Source organism: Canis lupus, unplaced genomic scaffold (assembly GCF_048164855.1).
Source record: "Canis lupus baileyi unplaced genomic scaffold, mCanLup2.hap1 Scaffold_327, whole genome shotgun sequence".
Lineage (NCBI taxonomy): Eukaryota > Metazoa > Chordata > Mammalia > Carnivora > Canidae > Canis > Canis lupus.
In genome coordinates this window covers 14615-31046 of record NW_027326552.1, presented here as the reverse complement: position 1 = coordinate 31046, position 16432 = coordinate 14615, and the positions used below count along the sequence as shown (strand labels likewise).

At 46.8% G+C, this 16432-nt stretch overlaps 1 protein-coding gene and 1 long non-coding RNA gene across 2 annotated transcripts; one reads left to right on the top strand and one right to left on the bottom strand.

The window, feature by feature from the left end:
* Window positions 1–9550: 9550 nt before the first annotated feature.
* On the bottom strand, window positions 9551–13177 carry LOC140629891 (uncharacterized). Its single transcript, XR_012027700.1, has 2 exons — window positions 12887–13177; window positions 9551–11714 (listed from the first exon to the last, which is right to left on the bottom strand). It is a non-coding gene; the product is annotated as an uncharacterized lncRNA (long non-coding RNA).
* On the top strand, window positions 12708–15844 carry LOC140629889 (actin, alpha skeletal muscle). The gene is made up of 7 exons (XM_072819371.1): window positions 12708–13176; window positions 13949–14089; window positions 14201–14525; window positions 14639–14800; window positions 14895–15086; window positions 15178–15359; window positions 15442–15844. Exons 2-7 carry the CDS (start codon window positions 13961–13963, stop codon window positions 15583–15585), a joined length of 1134 nt encoding a protein of 377 aa, XP_072675472.1. The 5' UTR covers window positions 12708–13176; window positions 13949–13960; the 3' UTR covers window positions 15586–15844.
* The last annotated feature ends 588 nt before the right edge of the window (window positions 15845–16432 follow it).

Here is a 16432-nt window from a genome sequence, read left to right as displayed (position 1 = left end):
TTAAAATCAGGACTTAATGAGGATTTATTTGTTTTACTATAAAGGAGGAAGACGTAAACATAAATGATCTAAAACTGGAAATCTTTTGCAAAGCTCTTCAGAGAGATAAGTAAGTTCTTAGTTCTCATCGTATGACTCTAAGCTATGGTTTTGGAAAAGGACTCTTTAGGAACATTATATCATACATCAAATGGTTTTATAACCTAATTGTATTATAAAAATCTTACTGCGTGGGCAGCCGTGGTGGCGCAGCGGTTTAGCACCGCCTGCAGCCCCAGGGTGTGATCCTGGAGACCCGGGATCGAGTCCCACGTCGGGCTCCCTGCATGGAGCCTGCTTCTCCCTCTGCCTGTGTCTCTGCCTCTCTCTCTGTGTCTCTATGAATGGATAAATCTTTAAAAAAAAAAAAAAAACTTACTGCATGCATTAATAATTAAATTTTTCATTCAATAATAAAGGGAGAGTTTAAGGACTTAGGACCACTGGTATGATAAATTTCTACTTCTGATTTTATTTATTTGAGTGAGCAAGAGCAGAGGTGGGATGCAAAGGGAGACTGGGAGAAAGAGAATCTCAAGCACTCTGCACCCAGTGCAGAGCCCTATGCAGAACTTGATCTCATGATCCTGAGATCATGATGACCTGAGCCAAAACCAGGAGTTGGTTGCTTAACTGAATGAGACACCCAGGTGCCCCTCTACTTTTGATTTTAAAATTTGGACTGTTTGCACAGAAATATATATGTTCCTGATTTTCATATAAGTTGGGCCTGTTCTGCTAAACAAGAAACTGCATTTTGTTTTAAATAAAAAGTTTATTAGCGTATCAGTACTCTCTTATAAGTTACTGAGACCTCTTTTTCACAATCCTCTCCTTCCCGAGGAGGGAGATTTCCATGGGAAATGGTGGCAAAGAAAGGTGGTGGCAGTGAAAGACAAGAATAATCGCTTGTGAGGATGAATTATTTCTGGGAAAAGGATTTTAAATAGATTGTAACTTGAGTGCTAACACTCTTCCCTACTCACAGTTTTCCTATTTATATGAGAAATTGTATTACTATTTTTACTAAAGCATTTCTTCTCTGATCACTCCCAGATAGTTAAAATTGTTGTTCTCTTTGGTCTTGGAGGTCACTCTCTAAAGCATCTGTCTCTAACCACTTGATTCTTCTTCCTAATCTTAAAAAAGTATATTGTCATTTGACTGGAATTCCTTGTCATGACTTCATGTTTAAAAACTTTGAGGTATGGGGCAGCCCTGGTGGTTCAGCGGCTTAGCGCTGCCTTCGGCCCTGGTTGTGATCCTGGAGACCCAGGATCAAGTCCCACATCAGGCTCCCTGCATGGAGCCTGCTTCTCCCTCTGCCTGTGTCTCTGCCTCTCTCTCATTGTCTTTCATGAATAAATAAATAGAGCCTTTAAAAATATATTAAAAAAAAAAAAAAAAAACTTTGAGGTAGGGCAGCCCGGGTGGCTCAGCGCTTTAGCGCTGCCTTCAGTCCAGGGTGGGATCCTGGAGACCCGGGATCAAGTCCCATGTCGGGCTCCCTGCATGGAGCCTGCTTCTCCCTCTGCCTGTGTCTCTGCCTCTATGTGTGTGTGTGTGTGTCTCTTTCATGAAAAATAAATAAAATCTTTAAAAACAAAAACAACTTTTAGGTATTGGGACACCCGGGTGGCTCAGTTAAATGTCCACCTCCTGATTTCGGCTCAGGTCATGATCTCTGGGTCCTGGGATTGAGCCCCGTATTGGGAGCCTCCTTCTCCTTCTGCCCCTCCTCCTAGCCCCTGCTTGTGCGTGTGCTCTCTCAAACAAAATCTTTTAAAAAAAACCCCACAAAACTCTAAGGTATCATGGGATATATATATTCATTAATTACTACAAAGCAGTGAGTCTGTGTGTGTGTGTTTCAACAATAGATAATCTAGACTAGATAAAACTTGCTACTATTTTATTTTAATGAAAAGTAGAATATGTTACAACATACTATAACTATTGTGCTCTGAAGATCATTCTTGGGAGTCCTTACTAGATTTGTTACTTTTTTACAGAATTTTTTTTGGCAAAGATGGCTCACTACTTGGTTTTGACATCAAACATATATGGTTGTGTTGGGGGAATGCTACACCTAAGTGTAGCATTTTGTATCTAATATGGAGACTCTAAGTATAATACAACATTTAAACCTCTCTTATTTAAATAATTTGAAACAGTATCACAAAACTCAAGATTCTCCAGCCAGGCACAACCATCAAAACAAAACTACAGGAGCAAACAAGTCATTTATATTTCAGATAATCTATTATTTCATTTTCTTCTCATTGCAATTTTGTTTTTTAGCTGGTCCAGTTCAGATGGCAAGGATGATCCAATTGAAGTATCTAAAGACAGTATATTTGTGAAAATCTTACAGAAACTTTTAAAAGATGGTAAGTGGTTTGTTAATATTGGAAATTGTATCATCGCTCCTCAGTTTTAGAAATCTGAGAATAATGGGTATTGGCTAAGGTGTCAGTGCTAGGGCAGTTTAAACAGTATCATACTCAGAGAAATGTTTTTAAAATGAAGGAAGGGGTTTTTCCTTTCCTCTCCCAGCTGAGGGAGCATGTGCGAAGGTGAAGTCTCCATCCACATAGGTCCCGGGGGGCTCCAGTGGGCAAAGTCTCCATGTTGATTCAAGATGGACAAGGAATGGATTCAGATACTGGTTGTGACACCAAAAATCTGTATGATAGAAGTAACCATTTTCTTTTAATTTTTCAGTTAACTCTTGTGAAGATAGAAAACTTGAGATATAAATGAGAAATAACTTTTTGTTATATAACTGACCATACTGTGCTTAAGTACAAATTATAAAATGCTTTTATAAATCCATTTTGGACATTAACACTCTAAAATTCATTTTAGGAACAAATAAAAAGAAACAAGGGAATATGTTTTGTATATGTTTTTTACCTAAAACAGTGAGCAAAACTCCATTTGCTGATTGAGACACAAGTTAAAGGAGCTATTCTAAGGGGGAATATGAAGTAGAGGATACAGTTGACCCTTGAACAATGTGTGGTTGAGGGGTACTGACCCCCAGCACAGTTGAAAATCCACATAAAATTTTTACTCCCTAAAAACTTCACTACTGTTAGCCTGCTATTGACCAGAAGCCTTACCAATAACATAAACAGTTAACACATAACTTTGCATGTGTATTATATACTGTATTCTTACAATAAAAGAAGCTAGAGAAGAGAAATTGCTATTGAGAAAATAATAAGAAGAATACATTTACAGTAGTGTACCGAATCCAAAAAATTTGGAGCTAAGTGGACCCATGCACTTCAAACCTGTGCTGTTCAAAGATCAACTGTAGTTACCTTCACCTTTTTCCATATTACTGAGAACTTAACATATGGAGAGTGTTAGAGATGAGCAGTTTTGCACATTTTATACACATGTGGCTCCTGTTATATCATGTTCTATCAAAATGTGTCATACTAAATTCAGGCCATGTGCAAAATAAGGCTTAGAGTTTACCAGTCTTTGCAAAAAGATAAGGACATTCTTTTGGACCACATGGGAAAAATATACAGTGATAAGTTATTGTAAATTCAGTCCTCCTAAATCGATGGGACTTTAATCCATCATAGTGACATTTACACACATTTGAAAGTTTTCTATATATGTATGTATGTGTGTATATATATATATATATGCAAGAGACATTTTTTAATATACATAAAACATGGCAAACTGAGTCCCTGGTATGTAGTAGTCACTCAACAGATACTTGTCCTTTGAATGCCTACAAGTATTTTGTAGATTCAAAGCCCCAGCTCCTCTGTAATGGATTGTATTCTGCCATCTTGTATTTTAGAATTGCTGGCTTACCCTGGGAAAGTAAAAGGGGGCTCTTGGAAAGGTAGTGTGAAACCAGCCATACCACCCCATATTCGGAGGTGAAACAAAAGCAAACTCTCAACCATTTGTGTGTCAGAAGCTTTTGTTTTACAGCCCATCGGTGGTGGTCTCCTTGCATTCCTTGCTTTTCAGATTTTTAGTCGCCTTTTATAAGTGATCCAGTGAAAATACAGTTCTATGACTAGACAACTTGGAACTTGCCTAGAATTGATATGGATTTTATTTTATTATTATTATTATTTTTAAATATTTATTTTTATTTATTTATTTATGATAGACATAGAGAGAGGCAGAGACGCAGGCAGAGGGAGAAGCAGGCTCCATGCCGGGAGCCCGATGCGGGACTCGATCCCAGGACTCCAGGATCGCGCCCTGGGCCAAAGGCAGGCGCGAAACCACTGAGCCACCCAGGGATCCCCGATATGGATTTTATTTATGAAAAAGGAATGCTTGATCATCCTACATGACAGATTTAATAGTGCATTCATTTTCAAAGACAAGCAGATAACACAAAGGTTAATCAAGCCTTTTCATTGTTACAAAATAAATAAAAATTAAAAATGAGTTAAGAGATACAGCAAAAGAACCTGACTTTTGCTTGAAAGTATTTGAAATACTTGAAATTCAGAAACAGCTGAAACACCTGTAAGACTTTTTTTCTGTATTTGAAAATGAAGAAATAACTGGATATAGTTGATTTCTCTGTGCTGTTGGAGAGATTTTCCAGTTGGGCCTAATAGATTATTAGAAAGCATTTGGACTCAAATCCAATGTTTTTCATGAAGCTTGTTCTCATAAAAGTGCCACAGAATTGAGTTATTGCTCAGGGTAAGTGTTTAGTGCCTTTTAAAGGTGACTTTGCTCTTTTTGTTATTCTTAGATTATAAATCATAGATGGGCAGCAGGAATGGAAAGTTGTGGTTTTATAGAAAGAATTACTGAATTGTGACCAAAGGACAAAAAAAAGTAGAAACTATTATGTAAATAAATACATATACACAAATGAAAGATAACAAGAAGGTAGGGACATCTGTCTTTGGAAAATTTTTAATAATACTGTAGAATAATACTATATACAGTAGTAAATGTTTTTAAAGGACAGATCCTGAAGGTAGAGAGATAAATAGCCTCAAATTTTATAGGCTTTGACAGCCAGCAATTAACTTCAGCTTGTGGAATGTATTCATCCAACAGATATGTTTAACTTACCCACATGGAATTTTTTGGTTTGTTTTTATATATTATTGAAGTACATTATACACACAAAATGCACAATCTTTGTTGAAAGTATTTTAATTGTAGTAAATGATCTATAAATATTTTGGATTTAGCCTCATAACATTTATTAATCCAGATTTTTATTATATAACAAGTACAAAAAATGGTGCTAGGCACTTTGAGGGTATTAAAAAAAAAACTCCGTATTTGATTTTGAGAACTTAATGCTAATGTGACAAGTTATATTGTCTTATTGAATTTTTTTCTAGTTTTCTTTATCAAGTGAGAAAATTTTACATGCCTCTTTGTAACTACACAAATCCTGATTCTGGCAGTTCCATTTAATCAATGTTCATTGGCTTTCCAGCTTTATAGAGGACTAATGAAGAAATGATTCTTCTCCTGTCTCATTTCAGACTGTATTTTGAGACACTATAGCTAGCTTTCATGATATTATCTCTGCTAAATTATTTCTCTATATATATAATTGGGTATATATTTAATATATATAATTCTTGAAATACTTGAATATATAATTGTTTGAAATACTTGTTTTCAGGTGATTATTAGTTGAAAACTTCCATTCTGAAGAAATGACTTACGCTATAGAGAAAAATGAAAATATTTCAGATCTTATTTAAAAGACTTTAATCAGATTGGCTGTTTTGACCACTAGGCGGAAAAATACTCAAGCACCCTCCTCTAAGTAAACAATGTCCTGTCGTTAGACCTGCAAGTATGTTTGACAGTGGAAGGAATTTAGAACAGTATTTCCCAATAGTGGAGTGACATTATATTTTAAATAGAAGCACAGATGTTGTTATCATTAATCATCTTAATTCATTTGAGAGTTTTATGAAAATAAAAAAGGACTGTGTGTTTGTGTTTATAGGTATTCAGCTCAGTGAATACTTGCCAGAGGTGAAGGACCTCCTACAAGCAGACCAGCTTGGAAGCTTAAAGTCCAATCCTTACTTTGAGTTTGTTTTGAAAGCAAACTATGAATATTATGTTCTGGGACAAATGTAACTTTTTCTGATAACAGTCACTGTTCCTGGAAATGTACATAACATAAGTCTATCTTTATAAAAATCTTAGGTCTTAAACATCTAAAAATTTGTACAGTTTTATAACGTGTTGCTGAATTTTGTATACTATATTTTAAAGCTGCTACAAAACAGCTGTGTGACTGTAGTTTTGGTTTTTTGTTATAATTTCTCTTATCCTTTTTCCATCTGAAATTTATCACTTGTGATTTCCATGCTTTCTACCCTTTCTTTCTCTCTGTCAAGGGTTCTGGAGTTCTTACTCTGGTTCTGGCTACTTGTATGCACAAAGCACTTCTAGGCCTCATTTCTGTAACTCTAAACATGAACAAGCTTGCACTGTCTCTGAAATTGCTGTGACTTTAGATGGTATATCCTGAAGAGAATCTGGAGTATGTGATGTCTGTTTTGGTTAGGGCTAGTGGGAAAGATGTAGTAAGCTAGATGTGAGATATGCTGACTTGCTGTAGGACTAGAAGACTAAACAAGTGGCAAAATTCATGTGAGCTTGAGAACTGATTAATTCACTGGGAGGATATTAAATATTTCTACATGAATAATAGAGTATTAGAGTAGTGAATAAGACCCTTCAGTGTTTTCTAACCTATCTGTAAGTTACCGTAAGTATACAGTATTAATGTTAGCTACAGTCTTCCAGTGTGGGGAATTCAGTTAACTTCATATATTTTCAAAGTGTTTTACAATGAATTCCAGCTTTACCACAGTCTGACTAATGTAAAGCATGTGTTATGCTAGAAGCCATTATAAGTTTTCTTAAAATGGCATCTGATTTACTGAAAAGTGGTGGTTCTCAAAGCTTCATTGTTCTGACCAATGTCATCACTCAGTTTTTATCAGCTTCAAATAAAGACCAGAGATTGGACAGGGAGTTGCTGGCATTTCAGACTTTGGCCCGGTTGAATGCTCACTAAACAACTTGCTCCAACAGCTGAAAAGGTCAGAAGTTAAATATGGTGAAGAGAGTCCTGTTCCTGGTTTCATAAAGTACAACCATCATGCCCTCTTCTCCTCTAGGCTTCAAATCCAGCCTTTGAACATGGTGGCAAAAACAGGTTAATGGAGCTCATTACATTAATAATGAAAGGAAAGACACTAGCCACCTTGTCTTTTTCTGTTTGCAGCTTGTGCGTTGGACAGCATCAGGGCCCAGGTTAGGAACTTACTGATGGATGCTAAGGGAAGTTAGGAAGAACTTGTCAAATGGTAGCTAAGAAATTGTTAAATTCTTATGTTATAGGACAAGGCTTTGGTTCTACATAGACATTAACAATTTTTGCCTGTATGATCCTTTTAGGTAATAATATGCTCTTGAGGATACAGGATTGTGCCCCCTTCAACATACTGCCACAAATCTAATATCCCTAGTGTGACAGGAAAGCCAGTCTGACAATGACCCTGGCCCCATTGATGGCATGATGTGGCACTACTGCTGTCACAGTATAATGCATAGTCTTAATTTGAGGGAGAGAAAGGCTCACTCTTCTAACTCTATCTTGTAGTCAGCATAGCACCAAAATAGTTGGGTTTTTAAAAATTAGTAATAGTAAAATTAAGGCTTTAAGATTTTTTTTTTTTTTGGCTTTAAGATTTTAAATAATTTTTCTAAATTTTTAAAAATTTGTTTCACAACAGTCTTTAGCAAAGAATTGATTTTATATAAATTGAGTAATTGATAAAGACATTATAAAAGTGAGCATGTTCTCTAAGGAAAGAGAAATTTTACTGACGTGGGAAAGGTTTTTTTTTTTCTTTTTCACTCACGTTGTGCTGTTCTGAAAGTCACAGCTTGCAGCCTGATTAAATGAAACAATAACATGTTTTTGAAAGTGAGCAGCCAGCTTTGTGTGCTGAATGTTTTAAGAATTTGTGAATGTGTCAAGGATGAAGGCAGAACCAGAGATATACATAAGGGACTTGCTGAAACTCCAGTGAAGAAAAAAGCTATTGATACCCTCTATTGTAGGAATTTCATTTTTGAAGAAAATTTCAAAACTGGATTGTTTGTTTTACTTTGAGGTCTGAACCAGAGTCCTGAAGTGTTATCACCCACCAGGCACATTAGGCCTGCAGGTAAATGGTACAGCGCATTTCTCCTTTGAGGTGGATTTCTTTCTCTAGAAACAGGAACAGAAGGAAAGCCACACTGTAATGCCATCAGACTCACTTCTTATTCTGTTGTAATCCAGCACACTTGTACATTTTGAGGCTGAGGAACTACAAAAATATTAACGTAGTCCCACCTGCTTATTCCTGGACCTTTTACTTGGAGAACGCCTGAAGAGAAAATAGTTTTACTATTTCTACATAAAATCTACTCATTAATACCAAAATATTAAAAATTTTGTGTAATTCTAAAAATTTCTAAAAGATTTTTATTTATTTGACAGTATGAGGTGGGGAGGCAGAGGGAGCAGCAGACTCCCCGCCGAGCAGGGAGCCCAGTGCTAGGCTTGATCCCAGAATCCTGAGATCATGTCCTGAGCTGAAAGCAGACACAGTCCATTGAGCCACTCAGGCACCCTTAATTAATTCTAAAATTAAAAACAAAAACAAAAACCTGTAGAAATGTGTAACGTATTTTTTTCTAAGTATATGGAAGAAGATAAACCCCTGTAATCCCACCAGCTAGAAATAGCTTCAGTTACAGGTTTGAAATGTATATGAGGGACACCTAGCTGGTTCAGTCAGAAGAGCATGCGACTCTTGATCTCAGGATCATGAGTTCGAGCCCCATATTGGATATAGAGATTACTTAAAACTTTTAAAAAGTGAAATGTATCTTAGACTGGGACTGTGCATACTGTGTGTTCTATAACCTAATGTGTATTGTGAGCAACTCCATGTAGCCTTAATCCAGTGTTCCCCAGTCTTTTTCCCATTGTCATTCCTGAGGAGTTTTTAGACCCATTTTGCCCTAATCAGTCCACACACACCCCACCCCCGTGAAAGTTTAATACTGCAGATTAACTATATTTTTTATGTGCTGTGCCTCTGGAGGGCACAGATCATTGTAATATCTAATTTAAATTTTTTTCACACCCCCAAGAAACAATTCTCCCCCCTTTAAAAAACCACATCTTAATTAAATAACCACATCATGAGAGACACAGAAAGAGAAGTAGAGACACAGGCAGAGGGAGAAGCAGGCTCCATGCAGGGAACCCGGCATGGGACTCGATCCCAGGTCTCCAGGATCAGGCTCTGGGCTGAAGGCGGCACTAAACCACTGAGCCACCCGGGCTGCCCAACATCCAGTTTGTTAATGACCACATGACACTTTACCACATGGCTATGCCATGCTTTATTTAATAGTTCTCTGCCTCCTTAATGATCTTACACTTGAGAGTAAATGGTTTGGGTTGGTTTTTTTGTTTTCATTTTTACTTTATTTTTGCCACTTTGGGTAATACTAAAATAGTAAGTCTTTGTACAAAAATCTATGTGCACTCCAAGTTCCTGTGAAATTACATGACTCTTGTTGAGTTTTTGATGTTGACACATGTTTAGCGAACAGTTCTAGTAATATTGAATGTCCTTTGCTCCCCTCTTGTACCATCTCACCCCCCTCCCCTCCTCCAAACGCTCAGAAGAAAGATACTGTACTATTTGAGTGTCCGTGTTCTAGGCACTTCGTTCTAATCTTCAAGTCAGTGTTCAGGAGTTGGTAGTGTCCTCAGTTGAGAATATGGAGTCTTTCTTGAAGTAAGCTGCCAAGGTCATGTAGCCAGAGTGGAGGGGAGTACACCCAGAAATGCTTCACTGCAAAGTGCAGGCTTGTAACACACGATGCCAGATACTGGGGGGGTGGGAGCTGATGTTTCCAGTGGAATCGTAGGCCGGTAGAGATGGCCAGGTCAGAAGTCCTGACTTCACTGTACGACGTCTTGGCCCCTCGGAAAAGGTCGCTTAAGGATCTCTTATGTTTCCAGAACCAAACCAAGTTTTGGGGAGCATTTAAGAAAGGTGGAAAGCAGTTCCCACCCCGCCCTGACTGCTAGTGGGAGGGAGGGTCGTCCAAGCCTCAGCTGTGGGACCTGGGAATGTGGTCTAACTCACTGAGCCTTGCTTTTCTGATTTTTAAAACTGACTCACCTGTCTACCCCAGAATAGTTAAAAGCATATATGCTTTTAACTATATGAAGGCATATAAATGCCTATATATGGATTCATATTTGAATCGATAGGAAAGGACAGAAGGCTTAGGCCCAGCGAGGGTGGGCATACAGGTTTGTGAGGAGCTCAGAGGACAGGGCTGAGGATGAGGGAGCTGTGAGCACGCAAGGGCCCTGTCAGGGTGTCCAGATCCGGGTTGCACCTGAAAACTTAGAAGCAGGCGCTGTCAGGCACGCCCTACGTGGCTGAGCTCGACTTAGTTCTCAAAAGGGTATGCAGGCAGTCACCCGCTTATCAGGCGAGAGCAGGGCACTGGTGTGTTCCCCCCAAGTGTACATGTATGGAGACCGTTTTTCCACTCGCTGGTGAAGTCTGTTCCCTAGGCCAATGAGAATTCAACAAGACCAGAATGGTACTGGGTGGCTCTGTAGTGACCGGGCAGAGACTATTTAAACAGCTCCAACCGTGGGCAGAGAGCAGATGTCTGGCTGGGTGTTCTCAAGGCCGCTCCCCCAGGTTTGCTGAACTAGCAGCCTCTTTCTTGGGAGTGTTTTTTTTTTTTTTTTCCTTTCTTTTTAAAAAGATTTTATTTATCTATTCGTGAGAGACACAGAGAGGTACGCAGAGGGAGAAGCAGGCTCCCCACAGGGAGCTGGATGCGGGACTCCATCCCTGGACCCCGGGCCCCGAGCTGAAGGCAGACCCTCAACCACTGAGCCATCCAGGCGTCCCGGAAGTGTTTTGTTCATCGCTTCGTGTGTTTGAAGCTGCTGGACTCTGGGCTTAGGAAAGCTTGCTGTAGGAGAGAGGACTGCACTGAGCAAGAGTTTGGGAAAATATTGACAACCCCATTCCCCTTTAAAATACCAAATTTCTAGCTATTCTTCCTACTTTCGGACCAAAATTTAAGCTTTCCTCTTCTATTGTATCTACAGCCCATTTGCCAGTTAATTTTTTTCTAGTGTCTTCACTACCCACTGAAAGCAGGACATGAGGTATTAAAAATGAAATATAGTTGTCACTCTAAAATAATTGAAAATGTTAAATATGAATTCACAGCTTTTGGCACACCCCTTATACTCATCACATAGGCCCCATACTAACCAAACTATTTTTTAATTGACGTTGATGGTTTTAGGAAGAGCTGCCATGAGGTGGGCTACAGAGGAGGGTTACATGTGCTCTTGTGTCCCTCCTCCAGAGAATCCACACCTGTCCCAGTTGCTGAGCTCCACCACCAAATGTGAATTGCAACTATTCTGGGAACAGTTAAGCACGTCAGAAAAATGAATGATTCCATTCTCACTGATGTACCCCCTCAAAGCATGTCACTGAGTTCATCACAAAATTGTTTCTCCTTATGCCTTCTACAGCGGCGTTAGGACTGTGCTGGTTCCCCCACCCCTGCCAAAAAAAAAAAAAAAGAAAATGTGAGCCAGGCACCAACTGGATAACCTCCTCTGACCCTCACTCTACCTTACCATAAGTAGATCCAAATCCTTCTAGAAAATTTGAAAGGCATATCCCCATATATCAGTGATATAAATAGAACCGCTTCAGCCAGTCTGGTGGATGGTGACTCTCCAAGGTGGACTGGGAAGTGGCCTGGCCTTGGCAAGGCATCATCCTCTAAATATAAAGATGAGTTTGTTCAGCCTTTGCAGAAGGAAAAATTGCTACCCATCCTAGAGTGCAATGTCCTTGTCCTCTTTACTGGGAGGAAAGGTCGAGCAAGGCTTCATTTAGTACGGGCGCTTCACCCATTCCACCCCCAGGTTGTGGGGTGTGACCCTTGCCTTGAAGCCCCAGGACGGGGACACTCTTACCCCACCGAGGAGGTGGGGACTCGGGGACTCAGTTCGGCCCACCCAACCTGGGGCAGGTCCGTCCGGGAGAAAGAGAACACTCCCCAAATTCACTCTATGAACCCCCCCTCCCGTGAGCGCTGCGCGTCCCCGAGGCGAACAGCTCCCGGGCGCCCTGGCTTTGTGCCTGGCGCTGCCAGAGCCGCCGGCCCGGCCTGTCCCCGGGAGCCCTACGCTTCCTCCTCCTCCCCGCGTCTCCGGCCTCCCGCCGCCAGTTGTCCGGCCGCGACAGCTGCGCGCCCTCCCGCCGCCGGCGGCCCTCTCCGCGGCGGGGGCGGGGGCCGACTGGGGTCAGCGCTCTGAACCCGGGAGCTCAGGGGTGGGGAGGGAGAAATGAGGCCGACTGGCGGGGAGCGCGGTCTCCTTCCCCGCCTTCCTGGGACACCGGGGCTGCTCCCCCCGGCCTTCCCGTCCCACCACTGGCGTGGCTCCCTCCTCCCTGTAGCCGCGCGGGGGCCCTGGGGGGCCGAGGGAGCCCGAGGAAGGGTTGCAGTGTGGGAGGCACCCTCCGCAGCGCCGGTGCGAGCAGAGCGGACGGGGTGGGGAGGCCTGTCGGACAGGTGCGAGCTCCGGGAGCGCAGGCGCACGCACGCACCCACTGGCGCGCGGTGACCCTCGCCCCACCCTGTCCCCTCGGGCGGGCAACTGGGCCGGGTCGGGGGGGGCCGACCGGCCGGGGAGACACTCCATATACGGCCCGGCCCGCGTTACCTGGGCTCGGGCCAGGCCGCTCCTTCTTTGGTCAGCGCAGGGGACCCGGGCGGGGGCCCAGGCCGCGAGCCGGCTGGGGGTGGGGGCTCTAGTGTCCAACACCCAAATATGGCTCGAGAAGGGGAGCGACATTCCTGCGGGGCGGCGCGGGGGGGGCGCCCGCGGGCTATATAAAACCTGAGCGCGAGGACCAGCGGCCACCGCAGCGGACAGCGCCGAGAGAAGCCTCGCTTCCCTCCCGCGGCGACCGGGGCCCGAGCCGAGAGCAGCAGGTGTAGCCACCCGCCCAGGTAGGGCGGCGGTGGGGGAGGGGGCGGAGCAGGCGAACAATAGGACGGGGGGACGAGGTGACGGGGCACCACCGAGGGAGCCCGGAGAACTCCGGGGTAGAACCCAACCGACTCTCTTGCTCAACCCCGAGGCCTACTTTCTGCCTCCTGCGTCGCGGTCCTCAGAGCCACACGCGCTTCAGAGACGACACCATCAGTTTTGGGAAACGTCTCCAAATTTCTCCCCAGCGCCTTTGGGCTCCTCCGCCAAGCCTTTAGTGTGTGCCCGGCAGAGTCGAGGCTTTGCGGCAGTCCCCCGAGGGCAATGCCCTCCCGACGAAGGCCAGAGCCAAAGGGCAGCGGGGCCACAACCTCGGGGCGGCCCCCAGGAGGAGAGGCCGCGCCCCCCGTGCCGCGCCGAAGCCCCTCCCGCGGGCGCGCCGCTGCTCCTCCGGCCGGGCCCAGCCTCCCAGGTGGGGCGGCCGCGGCGCCGAGAGGCGGGGCGCCGGCGCCCGGGTCCGGCCGCAGGTAGCCCGCCGCGAGGGCGGAGAAACGTCGGCGGCCCCTAGGCCGGGGTCCGGGCGGGAGACGGTGTCGGTGAGGTCGCGACGACCCCGTGGCCCTCTCCCGTCGCAGCGCAGCCCTGAGCCCGGGAGCGAGGCCCGGACCGGTCCTTTGGGTGCTCCCGGGCCCGTTGCGCGCGCCCCCGGGCGGGGGTGTCCTTCGGGCCCCGGGGCGGGGGGGCTCTCGGGCCGGCCGACGCGCATCTCCGCGGCCTTCCTGTCCTTTGCAGAAACCAGACACCATGTGTGACGAAGACGAGACCACCGCCCTCGTGTGCGACAATGGCTCCGGCCTGGTGAAAGCCGGCTTCGCCGGCGACGACGCCCCTAGGGCCGTGTTCCCGTCCATCGTGGGCCGCCCTCGCCACCAGGTCAGGCAGCGCCCCCGGCGGAGGGAGCCGGGCCGGGGTCCCCGTGTGGCCGGGGTCGCCCCGCGCCGCTCCGGGCCGCCGTGACCTTGGCGTGGTGTCTGCGCTCCGCAGGGCGTCATGGTGGGGATGGGTCAGAAGGATTCCTACGTGGGCGACGAGGCCCAGAGCAAGAGAGGCATCCTGACCCTCAAGTACCCCATCGAGCACGGCATCATCACCAACTGGGACGACATGGAGAAGATCTGGCACCACACCTTCTACAACGAGCTGCGCGTGGCCCCCGAGGAGCACCCCACCCTGCTCACCGAGGCGCCCCTCAACCCCAAGGCCAACCGCGAGAAGATGACCCAGATCATGTTTGAGACCTTCAACGTGCCCGCCATGTACGTGGCCATCCAGGCCGTGCTGTCGCTCTACGCCTCGGGCCGTACCACCGGTGAGTGCGCGCGGCCGCGCCCCCCGCCCCCCGCCCCGCCCCCCGCCCCGCCCCCCGCCGGGCCTGGGGCGCCCGCTCACCCCGCCGTGTCCCCCGCCCCGCCCCACGCGCAGGCATCGTGCTCGACTCCGGCGACGGCGTCACCCACAACGTGCCCATCTATGAGGGCTACGCCCTGCCGCACGCCATCATGCGCCTGGACCTGGCCGGCCGCGACCTCACCGACTACCTGATGAAGATCCTCACCGAGCGTGGCTACTCCTTCGTGACCACAGGTGCGCGGCGCTCCGGGCGCCCCGGGCGGGCGGGGCGGCGCGCGGGCCCCGGGGCCGGCGCTGAGGGCTCGTCTCCTGCGCCCGCCCCCCACAGCCGAGCGCGAGATCGTGCGCGACATCAAAGAGAAGCTGTGCTACGTGGCCCTGGACTTCGAGAACGAGATGGCGACGGCCGCCTCCTCTTCCTCCCTGGAGAAGAGCTACGAGCTGCCCGATGGCCAGGTCATCACCATCGGTAACGAGCGCTTCCGCTGCCCGGAGACGCTCTTCCAGCCGTCCTTCATCGGTGAGTCGCGCTCGCCCGCGCCCGCCCCCGCCCCCGCCCCCGCCCGGCCCGGGGCGCCCCCGCCGCTCACGCTGCTCCCTGCGGCCCCCAGGCATGGAGTCGGCGGGCATCCACGAGACCACCTACAACAGCATCATGAAGTGCGACATCGACATCAGGAAGGACCTGTACGCCAACAACGTCATGTCGGGGGGCACCACCATGTACCCCGGGATCGCTGACCGCATGCAGAAGGAGATCACGGCGCTGGCCCCCAGCACCATGAAGATCAAGGTGGGCGGCGGCTCGCGCCCCCTGCCGGCGGCGGGCTCGGGGGTGCGGGCTCGGCCCTCCTGACGCGCTCTCTGCCTTGCAGATCATCGCCCCACCTGAGCGCAAGTACTCGGTGTGGATCGGCGGCTCCATCCTGGCCTCGCTGTCCACCTTCCAGCAGATGTGGATCACCAAGCAGGAGTACGACGAGGCCGGCCCCTCCATCGTCCACCGCAAATGCTTCTAGACCCCACGCCACCAACAGCGAGCGAATTCTCCTCAGGACGACAAATCTGCTCAGGTTGCAGGTGGCTGACCTCGAGTCACCGCTGCAGCAACTCTGTCTCTAACAACTTGAGTTGCTGCCGCCGCAACCCTACACAATGTTTATAACGTGTACATACATTAACTTATTTACCTCATTTTGTTATTTTTAAAACAAAGCCCTGTGGAAGGAAATGGAAAACTTGAAGCATTAAACTCAGCCATTCTGTCTGTTGCGTAAAGTTGTTTGTTGTGTTTATTTGCTGGGGTGGGGCGGCGGGGGGGAGTGGGGGGGGGACGAGGGAGGAGGAGGGCCCCCCCCCCAGCTTCTTGTGTCAATTTCCACAACACTCGGAATGAGTGCTCTGCCTGCAACACCATTACTTAAGTCTTCCCTTGCTCGGGATTTCCCCCTCTGGATCAGATCCATTCCCAAACACTGGCCGCCCCGTCGGGGCCCCGACCCGGCCCTCTGTGGTGGGTCCGGAGCCTCTCCCTGTGCAGGGCGCTGCAGTGAGCAGCGGGCGGCTCTGGTCCGCCGCAGGCGCCGGGCGCTGTCCACGGTGCTGGCGCCCGGGACCTGCTCCACCTGCGGCGGGGCGGGCACTCCCGTCACAGTATTCCCTACTGAGTCTTGGGATCTAACTGAAGAGCTGTGTTCGGCATTTAATGAACTAGTTTTCGTTTGTAAGTGAAGACAATCACTTCTCTTCCAGGCTGGGAAGTCCTTTGCTTCATGCCAAAGTGATGGTGGTATAAAAAAAGTGCCTCTTCCAGTGTGGGCCCGGGGAGGATCCCTGCTCCGAGGTGGAAGGGAGGGGTGAGGAAGG